This window comes from Oncorhynchus tshawytscha, linkage group LG01, assembly GCF_018296145.1.
Source record: "Oncorhynchus tshawytscha isolate Ot180627B linkage group LG01, Otsh_v2.0, whole genome shotgun sequence".
NCBI lineage: Eukaryota > Metazoa > Chordata > Actinopteri > Salmoniformes > Salmonidae > Oncorhynchus > Oncorhynchus tshawytscha.
This window is the reverse complement of record NC_056429.1, coordinates 3,468,961-3,488,213: the sequence shown is the minus strand read 5'-3', so window position 1 is coordinate 3,488,213 and position 19,253 is coordinate 3,468,961. Positions and strand designations below refer to the sequence as shown.

Below are 19,253 nucleotides of genomic sequence, written 5' to 3'. Positions count from 1 at the left end.
TTCAGGGGTTCATGTATAAACCTATGATAGAGTTATCAGTGGTTACAGATGTATAAACCTATGATAGAGTTATCAGGGGTTACAGATGTATAAACCTATGATAGAGTTATCAGGGGTTACAGATGTATAAACCTATGATAGAGTTATCAGGGTTACAGATGTATAAACCTATGATAGAGTTATCAGGTCAGGGGTTACAGATGTATAAACCTATGATAGAGTTATCAGGGGTTACAGATGTATAAACCTATGATAGAGTTATCAGGGGTTACAGATGTATAAACCTATGATAGAGTTATCAGGGGTTACAGATGTATAAACCTATGATAGAGTTATCAGGGGTTACAGATGTATAAACCTATGATAGAGTTATCAGGGGTTACAGGTTACAGATGTATAAACCTATGATAGAGTTATCAGGTCAGGGGTTACAGATGTATAAACCTATGATAGAGTTATCAGGGGTTACAGATGTATAAACCTATGATAGAGTTATCAGGGGTTACAGATGTATAAACCTATGATAGAGTTATCAGGTCAGGGGTTACAGATGTATAAACCTATGATAGAGTTATCAGGTCAGGGGTTACAGATGTATAAACCTATGATAGAGTTATCAGGGGTTACAGATGTATAAACCTATGATAGAGTTATCAGTCAGGGTTACAGATGTATAAACCTATGATAGAGTTATCATCAGGGGTTACAGATGTATAAACCTATGATAGAGTTTCAGGGGTTCAGATGGTTACAGATGTATAAACCTATGATAGAGTTATCAGGTCAGGGTTACAGATGTATAAACCTTTGATAGAGTTATCAGGTCAGGGGTTACAGATGTATAAACCTATGATAGAGTTATCAGGGGTTACAGATGTATAAACCTATGATAGAGTTATCAGGGGTTACAGATGTATAAACCTATGATAGAGTTATCAGGGGTTACAGATGTATAAACCTATGATAGAGTTATCAGTGGTTACAGATGTATAAACCTATGATAGAGTTATCAGGTCAGGGGGGTTACAGATGTATAAACCTTTGATAGAGTTATCAGGGGTTACAGATGTATAAACCTATGATAGAGTTATCAGGGGTTACAGATGTATAAACCTATGATAGAGTTATCAGGGGTTACAGATGTATAAACCTATGATAGAGTTATCAGGGGTTACAGATGTATAAACCTATGATAGAGTTATCAGGGGTTACAGATGTATAAACCTATGATAGAGTTATCAGGGGTTACAGATGTATAAACCTATGATAGAGTTATCAGGGGTTACAGATGTATAAACCTATGATAGAGTTATCAGGGGTTACAGATGTATAAACCTATGATAGAGTTATCAGGGGTTACAGATGTATAAACCTATGATAGAGTTATCAGGGGTTACAGATGTATAAACCTATGATAGAGTTATCAGGGGTTACAGATGTATAAACCTATGATAGAGTTATCAGGGGTTACAGATGTATAAACCTATGATAGAGTTATCAGGTCAGGGGTTACAGATGTATAAACCTATGATAGAGTTATCAGGTCAGGGGTTACAGATGTATAAACCTTTGATAGAGTTATCAGGGGTTACAGATGTATAAACCTATGATAGAGTTATCAGGGTTACAGATGTATAAACCTATGATAGAGTTATCAGGGGTTACAGATGTATAAACCTATGATAGAGTTATCAGTGGTTACAGATGTATAAACCTATGATAGAGTTATCAGGGGTTACAGATGTATAAACCTATGATAGAGTTATCAGGTCAGGGGTTACAGATGTATAAACCTATGATAGAGTTATCAGGTCAGGGGTTACAGATGTATAAACCTATGATAGAGTTATCAGGGGTTACAGATGTATAAACCTATGATAGAGTTATCAGGGGTTACAGATGTATAAACCTATGATAGAGTTATCAGGGTTACAGATGTTAAACCAGATGTATAAACCTATGATAGAGTTATCAGGTCAGGGGTTACAGATGTATAAACCTATGATAGAGTTATCAGGTCAGGGTTACAGATGTATAAACCTATGATAGAGTTATCAGGGGGTTACAGATGTATAAACCTATGATAGAGTTATCAGGGGTTACAGATGTATAAACCTATGATAGAGTTATCAGGTCAGGGGTTACAGATGTATAAACCTATGATAGAGTTATCAGGGGTTACAGATGTATAAACCTATGATAGAGTTATCAGGGTTACAGATGTATAAACCTATGATAGAGTTATCAGGTCAGTTAGGTTACAGATGTATAAACCTATGATAGAGTTATCAGGGGTTACAGATGTATAAACCTATGATAGAGTTATCAGTGGTTACAGATGTATAAACCTATGATAGAGTTATAGTGGTTACAGATGTATACACCTATGATAGAGTTATCAGGGGTTACAGATGTATAAAACCTTTGATAGAGTTATCAGGTCAGGGGTTACAGATGTATAAACCTATGATAGAGTTATCAGGGGTTACAGATGTATAAACCTATGATAGAGTTATCAGGGGTTACAGATGTATAAACCTATGATAGAGTTATCAGGGGTTACAGATGTATAAACCTATGATAGAGTTATCAGTGGTTACAGATGTATAAACCTATGATAGAGTTATCAGGTCAGGGGTTACAGATGTATAAACCTATGATAGAGTTATCAGGGGTTACAGATGTATAAACCTATGATAGAGTTATCAGGGGTTACAGATGTATAAACCTATGATAGAGTTATCAGGGGTTACAGATGTATAAACCTATGATAGAGTTATCAGGGGTTACAGATGTATAAACCTATGATAGAGTTATCAGGGGTTACAGATGTATAAACCTATGATAGAGTTATCAGGGGTTACAGATGTATAAACCTATGATAGAGTTATCAGGGGTTACAGATGTATAAACCTATGATAGAGTTATCAGGGGTTACAGATGTATAAACCTATGATAGAGTTATCAGGGGTTACAGATGTATAAACCTATGATAGAGTTATCAGGGGTTACAGATGTATAAACCTATGATAGAGTTATCAGGGGTTACAGATGTATAAACCTATGATAGAGTTATCAGGGGTTACAGATGTATAAACCTATGATAGAGTTATCAGTGGTTACAGATGTATAAACCTATGATAGAGTTATCAGGTCAGGGGTTACAGATGTATAAACCTATGATAGAGTTATCAGGGGTCACAGATGTATAAACCTATGATAGAGTTATCAGGGGTTACAGATGTATAAACCTATGATAGAGTTATCAGTGGTTACAGATGTATAAACCTATGATAGAGTTATCAGGTCAGGGGTTACAGATGTATAAACCTTTGATAGAGTTATCAGGGGTTACAGATGTATAAACCTATGATAGAGTTATCAGGGGTTACAGATGTATAAACCTATGATAGAGTTATCAGGGGTTACAGATGTATAAACCTATGATAGAGTTATCAGGTCAGGGGTTACAGATGTATAAACCTTTGATAGAGTTATCAGTGGTTACAGATGTATAAACCTATGATAGAGTTATCAGGTCAGGGGTTACAGATGTATAAACCTTTGATAGAGTTATCAGGGGTTACAGATGTATAAACCTATGATAGAGTTATCAGGGGTTACAGATGTATAAACCTATGATAGAGTTATCAGGGGTTACATATGTATAAACCTATGATAGAGTTATCAGTGGTTACAGATGTATAAACCTATGATAGAGTTATCAGGGGTTACAGATGTATAAACCTATGATAGAGTTATCAGGGGTTACAGATGTATAAACCTATGATAGAGTTATCAGTGGTTACAGATGTATAAACCTATGATAGAGTTATCAGGTCAGGGGTTACAGATGTATAAACCTATGATAGAGTTATCAGGGGTTACAGATGTATAAACCTATGATAGAGTTATCAGGGGTTACAGATGTATAAACCTATGATAGAGTTATCAGGGGTTACAGATGTATAAACCTATGATAGAGTTATCAGGGGTTACAGATGTATAAACCTATGATAGAGTTATCAGGGGTTACAGATGTATAAACCTATGATAGAGTTATCAGTGGTTACAGATGTATAAACCTATGATAGAGTTATCAGGTCAGGGGTTACAGATGTATAAACCTTTGATAGAGTTATCAGGGGTTACAGATGTATAAACCTATGATAGAGTTATCAGGGGTTACAGATGTATAAACCTATGATAGAGTTATCAGGGGTTACAGATGTATAAACCTATGATAGAGTTATCAGGTCAGGGGTTACAGATGTATAAACCTTTGATAGAGTTATCAGGTCAGGGGTTACAGATGTATAAACCTATGATAGAGTTATCAGGGGTTACAGATGTATAAACCTATGATAGAGTTACCAGGGGTTACAGATGTATAAACCTATGATAGAGTTATCAGGGGTTACAGATGTATAAACCTATGATAGAGTTATCAGTGGTTACAGATGTATAAACCTATGATAGAGTTATCAGGTCAGGGGTTACAGATGTATAAACCTTTGATAGAGTTATCAGGGGTTACAGATGTATAAACCTATGATAGAGTTATCAGGGGTTACAGATGTATAAACCTATGATAGAGTTATCAGGGGTTACAGATGTATAAACCTATGATAGAGTTATCAGTGGTTACAGATGTATAAACCTATGATAGAGTTATCAGGGGTTACAGATGTATAAACCTATGATAGAGTTATCAGGGGTTACAGATGTATAAACCTATGATAGAGTTATCAGGGGTTACAGATGTATAAACCTATGATAGAGTTATCAGGGGTTACAGATGTATAAACCTATGATAGAGTTATCAGGGGTTACAGATGTATAAACCTATGATAGAGTTATCAGGGGTTACAGATGTATAAACCTATGATAGAGTTATCAGGGGTTACAGATGTATAAACCTATGATAGAGTTATCAGTGGTTACAGATGTATAAACCTATGATAGAGTTATCAGGTCAGGGGTTACAGATGTATAAACCTATGATAGAGTTATCAGGTCAGGGGTTACAGATGTATAAACCTTTGATAGAGTTATCAGGGGTTACAGATGTATAAACCTATGATAGAGTTATCAGGGGTTACAGATGTATAAACCTATGATAGAGTTATCAGGGGTTACAGATGTATAAACCTATGATAGAGTTATCAGTGGTTACAGATGTATAAACCTATGATAGAGTTATCAGGGGTTACAGATGTATAAACCTATGAGAGAGTTATCAGGTCAGGGGTTACAGATGTATAAACCTATGATAGAGTTATCAGGTCAGGGGTTACAGATGTATACACCTATGATAGAGTTATCAGGGGTTACAGATGTATAAACCTATGATAGAGTTATCAGGGGTTACAGATGTATAAACCTATGAGAGAGTTATCAGGGGTTACAGATGTATAAACCTATGAGAGAGTTATCAGGTCAGGGGTTACAGATGTATAAACCTATGATAGAGTTATCAGGTCAGAGGTTACAGATGTATAAACCTATGATAGAGTTATCAGGTCAGGGGTTACAGATGTATAAACCTATGATAGAGTTATCAGGGGTTACAGATGTATAAACCTATGATAGAGTTATCAGGTCAGGGGTTACAGATGTATAAACCTATGATAGAGTTATCAGGGGTTACAGATGTATAAACCTATGATAGAGTTATCAGGGGTTACAGATGTATAAACCTATGATAGAGTTATCAGGTCAGAGGTTACAGATGTATAAACCTATGATAGAGTTATCAGGGGTTACAGATGTATAAACCTATGATAGAGTTATCAGTGGTTACAGATGTATAAACCTATGATAGAGTTATCAGTGGTTACAGATGTATACACCTATGATAGAGTTATCAGGGGTTACAGATGTATAAAACTTTGATAGAGTTATCAGGTCAGGGGTTACAGATGTATAAACCTATGATAGAGTTATCAGGGGTTACAGATGTATAAACCTATGATAGAGTTATCAGGGGTTACAGATGTATAAACCTATGATAGAGTTATCAGGGGTTACAGATGTATAAACCTATGATAGAGTTATCAGTGGTTACAGATGTATAAACCTATGATAGAGTTATCAGGTCAGGGGTTACAGATGTATAAACCTATGATAGAGTTATCAGGGGTTACAGATGTATAAACCTATGATAGAGTTATCAGGGGTTACAGATGTATAAACCTATGATAGAGTTATCAGGGGTTACAGATGTATAAACCTATGATAGAGTTATCAGGGGTTACAGATGTATAAACCTATGATAGAGTTATCAGGGGTTACAGATGTATAAACCTATGATAGAGTTATCAGGGGTTACAGATGTATAAACCTATGATAGAGTTATCAGGGGTTACAGATGTATAAACGTATGATAGAGTTATCAGGGGTTACAGATGTATAAACCTATGATAGAGTTATCAGGGGTTACAGATGTATAAACCTATGATAGAGTTATCAGGGGTTACAGATGTATAAACCTATGATAGAGTTATCAGGGGTTACAGATGTATAAACCTATGATAGAGTTATCAGGGGTTACAGATGTATAAACCTATGATAGAGTTATCAGTGGTTACAGATGTATAAACCTATGATAGAGTTATCAGGTCAGGGGTTACAGATGTATAAACCTATGATAGAGTTATCAGGGGTCACAGATGTATAAACCTATGATAGAGTTATCAGGGGTTACAGATGTATAAACCTATGATAGAGTTATCAGTGGTTACAGATGTATAAACCTATGATAGAGTTATCAGGTCAGGGGTTACAGATGTATAAACCTTTGATAGAGTTATCAGGGGTTACAGATGTATAAACCTATGATAGAGTTATCAGGGGTTACAGATGTATAAACCTATGATAGAGTTATCAGGGGTTACAGATGTATAAACCTATGATAGAGTTATCAGGTCAGGGGTTACAGATGTATAAACCTTTGATAGAGTTATCAGTGGTTACAGATGTATAAACCTATGATAGAGTTATCAGGTCAGGGGTTACAGATGTATAAACCTTTGATAGAGTTATCAGGGGTTACAGATGTATAAACCTATGATAGAGTTATCAGGGGTTACAGATGTATAAACCTATGATAGAGTTATCAGGGGTTACATATGTATAAACCTATGATAGAGTTATCAGTGGTTACAGATGTATAAACCTATGATAGAGTTATCAGGGGTTACAGATGTATAAACCTATGATAGAGTTATCAGGGGTTACAGATGTATAAACCTATGATAGAGTTATCAGTGGTTACAGATGTATAAACCTATGATAGAGTTATCAGGTCAGGGGTTACAGATGTATAAACCTATGATAGAGTTATCAGGGGTTACAGATGTATAAACCTATGATAGAGTTATCAGGGGTTACAGATGTATAAACCTATGATAGAGTTATCAGGGGTTACAGATGTATAAACCTATGATAGAGTTATCAGGGGTTACAGATGTATAAACCTATGATAGAGTTATCAGGGGTTACAGATGTATAAACCTATGATAGAGTTATCAGTGGTTACAGATGTATAAACCTATGATAGAGTTATCAGGTCAGGGGTTACAGATGTATAAACCTTTGATAGAGTTATCAGGGGTTACAGATGTATAAACCTATGATAGAGTTATCAGGGGTTACAGATGTATAAACCTATGATAGAGTTATCAGGGGTTACAGATGTATAAACCTATGATAGAGTTATCAGGTCAGGGGTTACAGATGTATAAACCTTTGATAGAGTTATCAGGTCAGGGGTTACAGATGTATAAACCTATGATAGAGTTATCAGGGGTTACAGATGTATAAACCTATGATAGAGTTACCAGGGGTTACAGATGTATAAACCTATGATAGAGTTATCAGGGTTACAGATGTATAAACCTATGATAGAGTTATCAGTGGTTACAGATGTATAAACCTATGATAGAGTTATCAGGTCAGGGGTTACAGATGTATAAACCTTTGATAGAGTTATCAGGGGTTACAGATGTATAAACCTATGATAGAGTTATCAGGGGTTACAGATGTATAAACCTATGATAGAGTTATCAGGGGTTACAGATGTATAAACCTATGATAGAGTTATCAGTGGTTACAGATGTATAAACCTATGATAGAGTTATCAGGGGTTACAGATGTATAAACCTATGATAGAGTTATCAGGGGTTACAGATGTATAAACCTATGATAGAGTTATCAGGGGTTACAGATGTATAAACCTATGATAGAGTTATCAGGGGTTACAGATGTATAAACCTATGATAGAGTTATCAGGGGTTACAGATGTATAAACCTATGATAGAGTTATCAGGGGTTACAGATGTATAAACCTATGATAGAGTTATCAGGGGTTACAGATGTATAAACCTATGATAGAGTTATCAGTGGTTACAGATGTATAAACCTATGATAGAGTTATCAGGTCAGGGGTTACAGATGTATAAACCTATGATAGAGTTATCAGGTCAGGGGTTACAGATGTATAAACCTTTGATAGAGTTATCAGGGGTTACAGATGTATAAACCTATGATAGAGTTATCAGGGGTTACAGATGTATAAACCTATGATAGAGTTATCAGGGGTTTACAGATGTTACAGATGTATAAACCTATGATAGAGTTATCAGTGGTTACAGATGTATAAACCTATGATAGAGTTATCAGGGGGTTACAGATGTATAAACCTATGATAGAGTTATCAGGTCAGGGGTTACAGATGTATAAACCTATGATAGAGTTATCAGGTCATGGGGTTACAGATGTATATAAACCTATGATAGAGTTATCAGGGGTTACAGATGTATAAACCTATGATAGAGTTATCATGTATAAACCTATGGGTTACAGATGTATAAACCTATGAGAGAGTTATCAGGGGTTACAGATGTATAAACCTATGAGAGAGTTATCAGGTCAGGGGTTACAGATGTATAAACCTATGATAGAGTTATCAGGTCAGAGGTTACAGATGTATAAACCTATGATAGAGTTATCAGGTCAGGGGTTACAGATGTATAAACCTATGATAGAGTTATCAGGGGTTACAGATGTATAAACCTATGATAGAGTTATCAGGTCAGGGGTTACAGATGTATAAACCTATGATAGAGTTATCAGGGGTTACAGATGTATAAACCTATGATAGAGTTATCAGGTCAGAGGTTACAGATGTATAAACCTATGATAGAGTTATCAGGGGTTACAGATGTATAAACCTATGATAGAGTTATCAGTGGTTACAGATCTATAAACCAATGATAGAGTTATCAGGGGTTACAGATGTATAAACCTATGATAGAGTTATCAGGGGTTACAGATGTATAAACCTATGATAGAGTTATCAGGTCAGAGGTTACAGATGTATAAACCTATGATAGAGTTATCAGTATACTTGTTTTATATTATTGACGAATTCTAGAGATTTGATGAAATATTGGATTTCATCAGTAAAAATAAATGACAGATTTCAAACATGTGTTTTTTGAGTATGTCAAATTTAGCAGAGAGAATGAAGAAAATAAAATAAATGAAATTAGTAATTCAGCAGTTTTGTTTTCATTTGAATAGTGACACAGGACATCAAGGCAGGGCCTTCTGTTTTTACCTGGGCTGCAGACTGCTAATACGGGACAATTAAAGGCACAGTGTATATATATATATATATATATATATATATATATATATATATATATTATTATTTATTTTTTTCACTTATTTTTTTAGGGGTGCTGCGGCACCTCAAAACCCTTACTTTTCCGCGGCTGTGGTCTGTGCCAAGTGGGTAGCTCCTCTATTCAGGCGACGTGAGGCCTCCCTCTGACAGATGGGACCACCACTAACTGGCAACGGTATGTGTTATTAGCTGCCTGCAGTAAAGAATAGGTCCCATTAGCTAGTTTTTTGTGTCGTTTTTAACAGCACGAGAACAGGGACAGTTTGTATAATATTCCTGTAGGTCTACTATTTTTCAGGTTTAAAAACGTTTTTTTTTTAGTCTGTTCTTTAATATATACTCTACTTATTCGCATATCAACCGTTTAGACGATGTATTTTATTCGTAAAAACTGCATCAATGGTGGCGTTTCACCAGATATCAAGATTGTGTCCTCTCCCCCTCAGATGACTGATGTTGGTAATCATTTGAATCATAATTTTATGACTCATTTAAATCGCAGTGTATTATTTTACAATAATTTTTAATAATTTTTATCAAGCATTTAAAAAAATATATCATTTAGGTTATATTCAGTCACAGTTATTCAGTGTCAAATGTTGAATATTTATATTTAAAAGCTTAATTCGTTTCAGCAAAGTCAGGTACAGATTATTATCGACATATTGGACCAAGTTAATATCCAACTTGTTTGTTTTAATATAAAACATAAAGCTTCAAAACGAAAAATAGAAATATACTTTGTTCTGATTAAAATGTTAAAACGTGCTGGTTCAGTATGTATATATATATATATATAGGAATACCTGTGCTAAACTAAAGCTAAACTTAAAACACCGTGATGAGTTCATCCTGAACCTACAAGATGATGGCTGACAGTGTGGCATCCACCTTGCTCTCTGAATTATTTAAATCGATGAATAATTACAGTACAAAAATTGGAATTATTGTTGTTGTTGAGGAGGAAAGTATCACGGTGGTGGAGGTCGATATTGGACCTGGCACCGGGGGGACCGATCGGGTTACACACCACCATCAATATTACAGTGGACTGGGCTGTGACCCGTGCGCGCACACGCTTTCAACGACAGGGGTGAAACACAGTAACACACATGCGCTAAGCTGACTGCTTTGGTGAAGTCAAACAACGATGAATATATTTAGGCTACAATGGATTGTCAATGTTTAGATAGAGATCGGAGGGGGGGACATATTTTATTTACAGCTTATTTGGGGTATACGTCTGATGTGGTTACCCAAATTACCAAAAGGAATCCAATTTGTTTTTCCATTTGAATGTAGAAACCTTTGAAAATGATTGGGGGAAATGTGATCTATTTTACTTATGACATGCGTGAAAGGTGACATGATTGATGCGTAATGATTGAACGACCTCTAGAACAGCCGGTCATTGTCAGGACTCATGTCTGGAGGCTGCTGAGCTGAAGGGAGAGAGAGAGTCCGTGGGAACTCAACATATGACGAAGGCCTGTACCCCATATAATCGTTTCAACCCTCATTCACTATCAATGTGTCTTCGCTGCCAATCTGTCTTTACCACGTGCCACATCACAGTACACATATCATCCCAACAACAATGCATGTTTTTATTTGGGTGAACGGTGTATTTGATGGCTGCGGCAACAGTTCGAGGTGGGTTGTGTTGTGGTCATTTAACACCCTCTGATTGGGTAAAGTATTCAGAAGCATTTCGTGACGACACTATGATGCATTGCTGTTAGAACACCGTGTAGCACGTCAGAGACCGTTGATAATGTATTTTTTTTAAATACATGGATAATCTAACCATGTATGGGATCAGTCTTATATTGAACGGGTTTTTTTTTTGGGGGGGGGTGTCTTTGCATGTCAAAAGGGATACGCATCAAAATAACACTATTTGACGCATCAAATAACACTATGCAAAACGTCAAAAAAATAAGCTCCTTGACCAATCAGGACCTGAAAATGACTGCACTTCAAATAACAATTGGACATGTTCATGAATACCATTCACTGATATGCTTGCTATGATACTGGTTGTCTCACGCACCTGCCTGCTGCATGAAGCCGACACACTTCCCCCTAAAACTCTGGGAAAAGTGCAGGTCAGAAGAGGGGGGGGTAGCCAGCCGATGGATACAAACAATGTTCTCCCCAAATAACATAGCAAAACGACATAATCTGTTTCAGCAGCTAAAATATCCCTAATTTATAAGACAGTTTTAGTATTTGGTTGATGATTGTCCTACCCGGTCCTGTCAAGCTACACTAGCTATGCGTATAAGCCAATAAGGTAACAGGGCTAGGTAGCCGGCTATCTTGTTCCGTTCGTTATTTAGCAGCTAGTTAGATATTTTTTCCATGAACTGAAGGTCGATTTCAATAGGAAACAACAAGTGGCTGCCTAGCTAATAGTCCCATGGGTTCCTAAATTATTGTTAAGAATATTGGAAATAATTGCAGTTCATGGTCCTTGTTTTCAGACTGGTTGCATTGGTACTAGATAGGTACCAAGCTACCCCAGAAGTTGCTAAAACATTTTTTATCAAAGATATTTGTCATACTGAAAGTACGAAGTTGACAAAGTCGGGAGAAAAGCCTACCTCCAGTTTCCAAACAGTCATCAACGTTGACAAACATGCTTGATTATGATTCTGTATTTTTGACTAGCTAGGATGAATCAGGTGTAACAGCTGCGGCGGCAGGTAGCCTAGTGGTTAGAGCGTTGGACTAGTAACCGAAAGGTTGCAAGTTCGAATCCCCGAGGTGACAACTCTGCACTTGTAAATAAGAATGTTTTCTTTAACTGACTTGCCTAATTAAATAAAGATAAAATAAATATGTGCTGGCTGTCAAGCAGCAGCGTGATCTTAGACTACCTAGCAAACATTCTTTACTTTTATTAAATCCTGCTAGTTAGGTCCTGATCATATTTCAAAGATTTACGCGTTTTCCCATTCGGTCGAACAGATAATGGATTATCACCAATATCACATCGTGGCCGGAGTGTGCGCTTGTTTGCAGACTTGTTGTTTAGTTTTTTTTTTTTTTTAGTTTGACAATGCTACTGATCTTTGTGGTGGCGCTTGGCTTCTGCGCACACAACATTCAAAATATATATACATTTTTTTTATGTGACACGTCAAATTAAATTATTATTTGACATACCTGTCCAACATTATTATTTGACGTGTCACATAGTGATACGTGTATATTTTTTTGACACCCAAAGACCCAAACGGGGTTCCATACTCTGTAGGCCTACAATGTACAAATTATATGAATGTGAATAGGCCTGTTTGAGAAAATATATATGAAATGGCAGAGGTCTTGATTATAAACAAATGATTTGTTTTCAATACCAATTATCTTACCAGTTGCTTCTCTCTTTTGTTTGGTTTATTTATTCATTTTGACAATGATAGGCTAATGCATACCCTTTAATAATGATAGGCTAATACATACCCTTTAATAATGATATGCTAATACATACCCTTTAATAATGATAGACTAATACATACCCTTTAATAATGATATGCTAATACATACCCTTTAATAATGATAGGCTAATACATACCCTTTAATAATGATATGCTAATACATACCCTTTAATAATGATAGGCTAATACATACCCTTTAATAATGATAGGCTAATACATACCCTTTAATAATGATAGGCTAATACATACCCTTTAATAATGATATGCTAATACATACCCTTTAATAATGATAGGCTAATACATACCCTTTAATAATGATAGACTAATACATACCCTTTAATAATGATATGCTAATACATACCCTTTAATAATGATAGGCTAATACATACCCTTTAATAATGATAGGCTAATACATACCCTTTAATAATGATAGGCTAATACATACCCTTTAATAATGATATGCTAATACATACCCTTTAATAATGATAGGCTAATACATACCCTTTAATAATGATAGACTAATACATACCCTTTAATAATGATATGCTAATACATACCCTTTAATAATGATAGGCTAATGCATACCTTTTAATAATGATAGGCTAATGCATACCTTTTAATAATGATAGGCTAATGCATACCTTTTAAATGCACATTTTACCATATTATCTCGATGGCCTTTCCATTTTAACACGGAGACTGCAAGGGAGAAATGCCTGTAATTGATCGCGCCATAAACCGTGTTAAATAATGAATAGGACACAATAGTCCTCGGACATTAGCCTACACATCCACGTTCCCTAGACTGTTGCTTAAATATTACACATCCACTTGAAGAATATTATGCGAAGCAAGATATATACTGAGAGACAATCAATCTTTAAGTGCCACTAACCTTGGAATAAATGATTGAAACCATAAGTCAGTTGCTATCAATGTTTAAACCCTATAGTCTATGTCTTTCTTCATTATCGCTCTCTCTCTCTCCTTACATTTTGATGGAAAAGGACTCAGGGCCACATTTAATTGTCCTCAGGCCTATAATAGCGCTGCTATTTTCCATTGATCCCGAAGGCAAACGGTTAATGTAAAGATGCTGGCACTAAGTGGGAGTGCCTTGCCATTACTTCAGCTGTCACTTGATGGTGTTGAGGGCGTCGCGTGGAATATCGTCGGAGTGGGCTGGCTGCTTGCTCTACCTAGTGGATGCTCTCTTTACACACTGCACACACACGGAACGCACACACAGCCGCGAGAGTCGAGCTCCAGCGAGGGATGCAAGAGTGGTCAGTGGCAGGCAGGCAGACATAATTATTATTGGACAAACCTTCCGGTCAAAAATTCGGTGTTGATCTCGTTTTGCTCAAACCATCGGACGAGAGAACGCTGCTCTTTTACCTAATTACCATACTTGATCACTATTTTGTTGTTGTTGTTGTTGTTGTTGCTGACACAACGAAGAAGGGTTTGCACCATACAAAAAGGTGAGCTTTGCTATAAGAAAGGATTAGCGTTGTCTTGTCTTTTTTTTTTTACCTTGTTGTGCCATTGACAATGACATGATTTCCCTAATGCATTCGGGTACATTCACAGCCATACATTTCATTTCATGCAACAAATATTTTGACATAATGTTTAAAAATCTTGAAACATTCCAAAATCAAATACAACAATATATTGGCTTGCTGTTTACCAATCATCAATACGCGTATTGATCTACGCGCTCACTGATGGCTTATCGGCTATATATTTGTTTGTTAAAAAATTAGAGCGTCAATTCCAATATATATTTGATGAGGGATTAAAAATGCATATTGCATGTCGCTTAATGGAAAGAAGAAAAAAAACGGGGAAAAAACGAGTATGTTCTTGGCAACGTCTTAAACGTTCCTCTTTTAGTGGGTATGTTATCTTACCAACCGATCCCAGACCTAATAGAGCTGCTTACAGGCTCAATCCTCCAGGTTAAGCTGCTTGGCATGGTTACATGTGTATTTTCCATCTGTTCCGTATCCTGTTAGCCTCTTAGCCGGCCCTGTTCAGCCCTTCTCCTCAGCTCTCCGCGCGGCTAAGGTCAACTCTGGGACCGGTTAAATCAGCTTTGGGCCCGGCTGAGTCAGCTCTCATCACGTTAAAGACGGGTTTAGGCGGCAATAGCACTAGATCTGATTTGGAAAATAGGCTTTTACAAAGAAACCACCAAGCGTTTCTCGTAAAAGTATGATCTTTTACGCATACATATAATCCATTTGACTATACTTTTTACATTGTTCTTATGGGCTATTTAATCAATACAGGTCTATTTTATTGTTTTTATGATGACTACTATTATGTCTACGTAATTGTCCGATTTTTATTAGGACTATTTGCTGTCATTATAGGCTAATCAATAGATTAGATTTTTTGGAAGCTGGAAAGTGGATACGGATAGTTTTAAAATCATTCTTTTTATTCTTTATTTAAAAAAAAAAATGTATTTAACCTTTGTATAACTAGGCAAGTCAGTTAAGAACAAATTCTTATTTATAATGACGGCCTAAACCGGGCTAAACCCGGACGACGCTGGACCAATTGTGCGCCGCCCTATGGGACTCCCAATCACGGCCGGATGTGATGCAGCCTGGATTATAAATTAGTTTATAAGTATTATTGGTAAAAACAAAAAATAAAAATAAATATATAAATTAAAACTTTCATTGTCATGATAATAATTGTTAGTTTTTTTTCTGCAGGCTTCCAGCAATGGATCCTCGTCTGCTACCTGCGACACGGGACTCCAGCTCTTCTCCACCGAGCTCCAAACAGGACCTCCCAACATTCAACCCCAACCTGAAACCCAACCAGGTCAGCGAGACCGCCCTGTATGGAATACCCATAGTCTGCCTGGTGCTGGACGGCCAGGAGAGACTGTGTCTGGCGCAGATCTCCAACACTCTGCTGAAGAACTACAGCTATAACGAGATCCACAACCGGCGCGTGGCGCTGGGAATCACCTGCGTGCAATGCACCCCGGTCCAGCTGGAGATTCTGAGGCGTGCGGGCGCCATGCCCATCTCCTCGAGGCGCTGTGGGATGATTACAAAGCGCGAGGCCGAGAGGCTTTGTAAATCATTTCTTGGAGCTCACAACCCTCCAAAATTACCGGAAAACTTCGCGTTTGATGTGTCCCACGAGTGCGCGTGGGGGAGCCGTGGTAACTTTATACCAGCCAGGTACAACAGCTCCCGGGCCAAGTGCATCAAGTGCTCCTTCTGCAATATGTATTTTTCTCCCAATAAATTCATATTCCACTCTCACCGCACACCAGAGTCAAAGTACACCCAGCCAGACGCTGCTAACTTTAACTCCTGGAGGAGACACCTCAAACTGACCGACAAGGGCTCACCTGACGACGTGGCACATGCATGGGAGGACGTGAAGGCCATGTTCAACGGGGGCAGCCGGAAGAGAACGATGCCCGTGCACGGTCACGGGTCTGAGCGTTCCTTTCCATTGAAATCACATCAAGGACCTAGCAACCTCTCCCGGAGAGACTCACCGGAGATTCCCCCTAAAATCCTCCGCTGCGAGGACAACCGGGGAGGCATGGGGAGTATGAGTACCACGCGCAGCTATCCGGTTATCCCGGTGCCCAGTAAGAGCTTCGGAATGCTGCAGAATGTGAAGATTCCTCCGCCGCTTTACCCTCATCCCTACGGGTTCCCGACATTCGGGCTGTTCCAGAAAAAGAATGATAGTGGTGGTGTGATGGAAGGAGAGCAAAACAAAGCCCACCTCTCCGGGGTCTTCTCCTGGCCTAGCACCAAGGACAGCGCCTACCACTCTTTCCCCATGTTCTGGCCTACTGCAGGTGGCCTGACCATGCCCCCCTACCCCCACCCCCAGCCACAGCCACAGGCCCAGCACAAACCGCACTCGGAGCTCCTGTGCGCCAGACAGAGTGATCTGGACGCATCCGAGCAGAGTGACAGAAGTAGCAACACTCCGAGGGACAGTCTGATGGACAGTGACCAGTGCTCTAGCACACAGTCCACCCGGAATGAGGACGACAAGTTTGGCGATGAGGCGAGGCCAATGGACTGTATAAGGCCAGTTCTATCACGGAAGATTAGCTACGTCTCTGCATTCAGACCCGTCATCAAAGACGCGGATAGTATAGCCAAACTTTACGGTAACCGGGGGTCGTACAACGGGGCTCGAGCTGGCTACCTGTCACCAGATTTCCTGAGCGAGAGCTCGAGTTACAGGTCCGTGTCCCCCGGAAGCGTGGACAGTGTGGGAGAGACGGATGTGGATGTTGAAACCAATAAATCACAAGAGGATGAGGAGTCACTTCTGCACAACACTGAGGTCAGCAAGAGCCCCCTTGTACCCTTTCTAAACTTGGCACAGGGTGCTTCACTAAACGGCCTAGAATCCAAATCGGAGCCGGAGCAAGCGGCTGTGGTCGACTCACAGAGAATGAATCTACCTCTACACGTGGTACTACTGTCTTCAGACAGAGAGAGACAGGAGAACAAGACCACGTCTATTGTTGAAGTGAGTGATTGATATGGACACACTCCTTATATTCGATGTCCTACATACCAAGGAAAATACTTTTTGTTTGTTTGTTATGAATTAGGAATTCACAGATAGGAATTAAAAAAGTAACAATAGACCATCGTTAATTAATTGACTCATCGGAAAAGGGCATCATCCTTTATAATGTCACGTATAGATTTGGGCTTATTTTTCATTTTACGTTCACGTTTGTTTTGTCTGTGTTAAATAGCAGAGCATCAAAGGTCGTTCAAATACACAATTTGTCCCCCCCCAAAATGTCAGAGAGCATGAATTGAATGCAATTTACCGATTATCTTCATTATCCTGTCCTGATTTATCTAGATATATTCACCGGACAGGAGTGATATGCAACAAAGGAGAAGTCCATATGCTTTTGGTTCAGCACCGAATTACCGTAAAGATACTGTGGAATCGAAAGGTTGGATGTTGTTCTGTTCAAATGTTATAATAAAATACATTTCGGGAAAAGCAACGAGACTCATTGATTTCCATTGGATTTATTTGATGTTTATTTAGATGACTGTGTCAGTAGAGAGGAGCCGTCTTCGACAATGGAGGAGGTTGAAACGAAGTCTTGTGACGGCCAAAGCGGCGAGGAGAGTCCGAGAGTAGCTCTGAATGAGGGTTAGTTCTAGCGATCCTCTTCTCCGTCGATAATAGGCTGTCTTACATTTTCTGTCGGAACTTTTTCTTATATGAAAAATAATTAAAGCCTCTTTTTTTTTTTAATTGCCTATTTGTGTATATTTTGTAACGCTATAAATGTTGTCTCTGTGTGTTTTCAGGCGAGGCAACGCACAATGTTAGCAGAGTATTACAAACTCAGAAAGACATAGAAAACCTGGCAAAAGGTAACACCGTACACTAACTTATTATTATTACATTGTTATTTATAAAAATGTTTGTCTATTTGTTTTTTAAATTTTTTATAATAATAATAATAATGATATTGTTTATTTCTTTAATAATTGGAAGAATCCCTAAATGATGCCTTACATGATCCCTGCAGAATAGAATAGACTGGCTTTCACCCTAGGCCTTTTACCAATCGCTTGACATGAATCGTTTAACATAATTTAGTCTACCATTTAGCCTATACCCCGCAGCCATTTTCACCCCATATTCATTTTTTATTTTTTTTTAACACATTTGTTCATTCGTTTTCTACAGACGAATTGCAGAGACAGCTCGTTGAGCAAGTGGAGCTAAGGAAGAAATTGGAACGAGAATTCCAACATTTAAAAAGTATAATTCATTTTAAATCAAATTTTAGTTTTCGATTCGAAGGGGTTTTAAAAAGAGAATGTTTTCCCGTAGTATCACGCACATCACGATCAGCATGTTGACCGCTGAACAAACACACGTCGATATGGTTTTCACTACGTTAGGTGTGTTTTATAGTGCATGGCAGTTTTTTTATTGCCTGATTCGAATGTCATTTATTTTTCAATCCAATTCATATGGCTATTCGTTTGTGTACTTGATGATTTAGGAGGCTTTATTCAATTTTGGCCGAGTAGGATGCCCGAGCGTGTATAGGCAACCACATTAAA

The 19,253-nt window shown here is 37.9% G+C and overlaps 1 protein-coding gene across 1 annotated transcript; it reads left to right on the top strand.

The window, feature by feature from the left end:
• The first annotated feature begins 15,872 nt into the window (after nucleotides 1-15,872).
• On the top strand, nucleotides 15,873-17,944 carry LOC112239874 (SKI family transcriptional corepressor 1 homolog-B-like). Its single transcript, XM_042328483.1, has one exon. The coding sequence runs from the start codon at nucleotides 15,877-15,879 to the stop codon at nucleotides 17,683-17,685; it is 1,809 nt and encodes a 602-aa protein (XP_042184417.1). The 5' UTR covers nucleotides 15,873-15,876; the 3' UTR covers nucleotides 17,686-17,944.
• The last annotated feature ends 1,309 nt before the right edge of the window (nucleotides 17,945-19,253 follow it).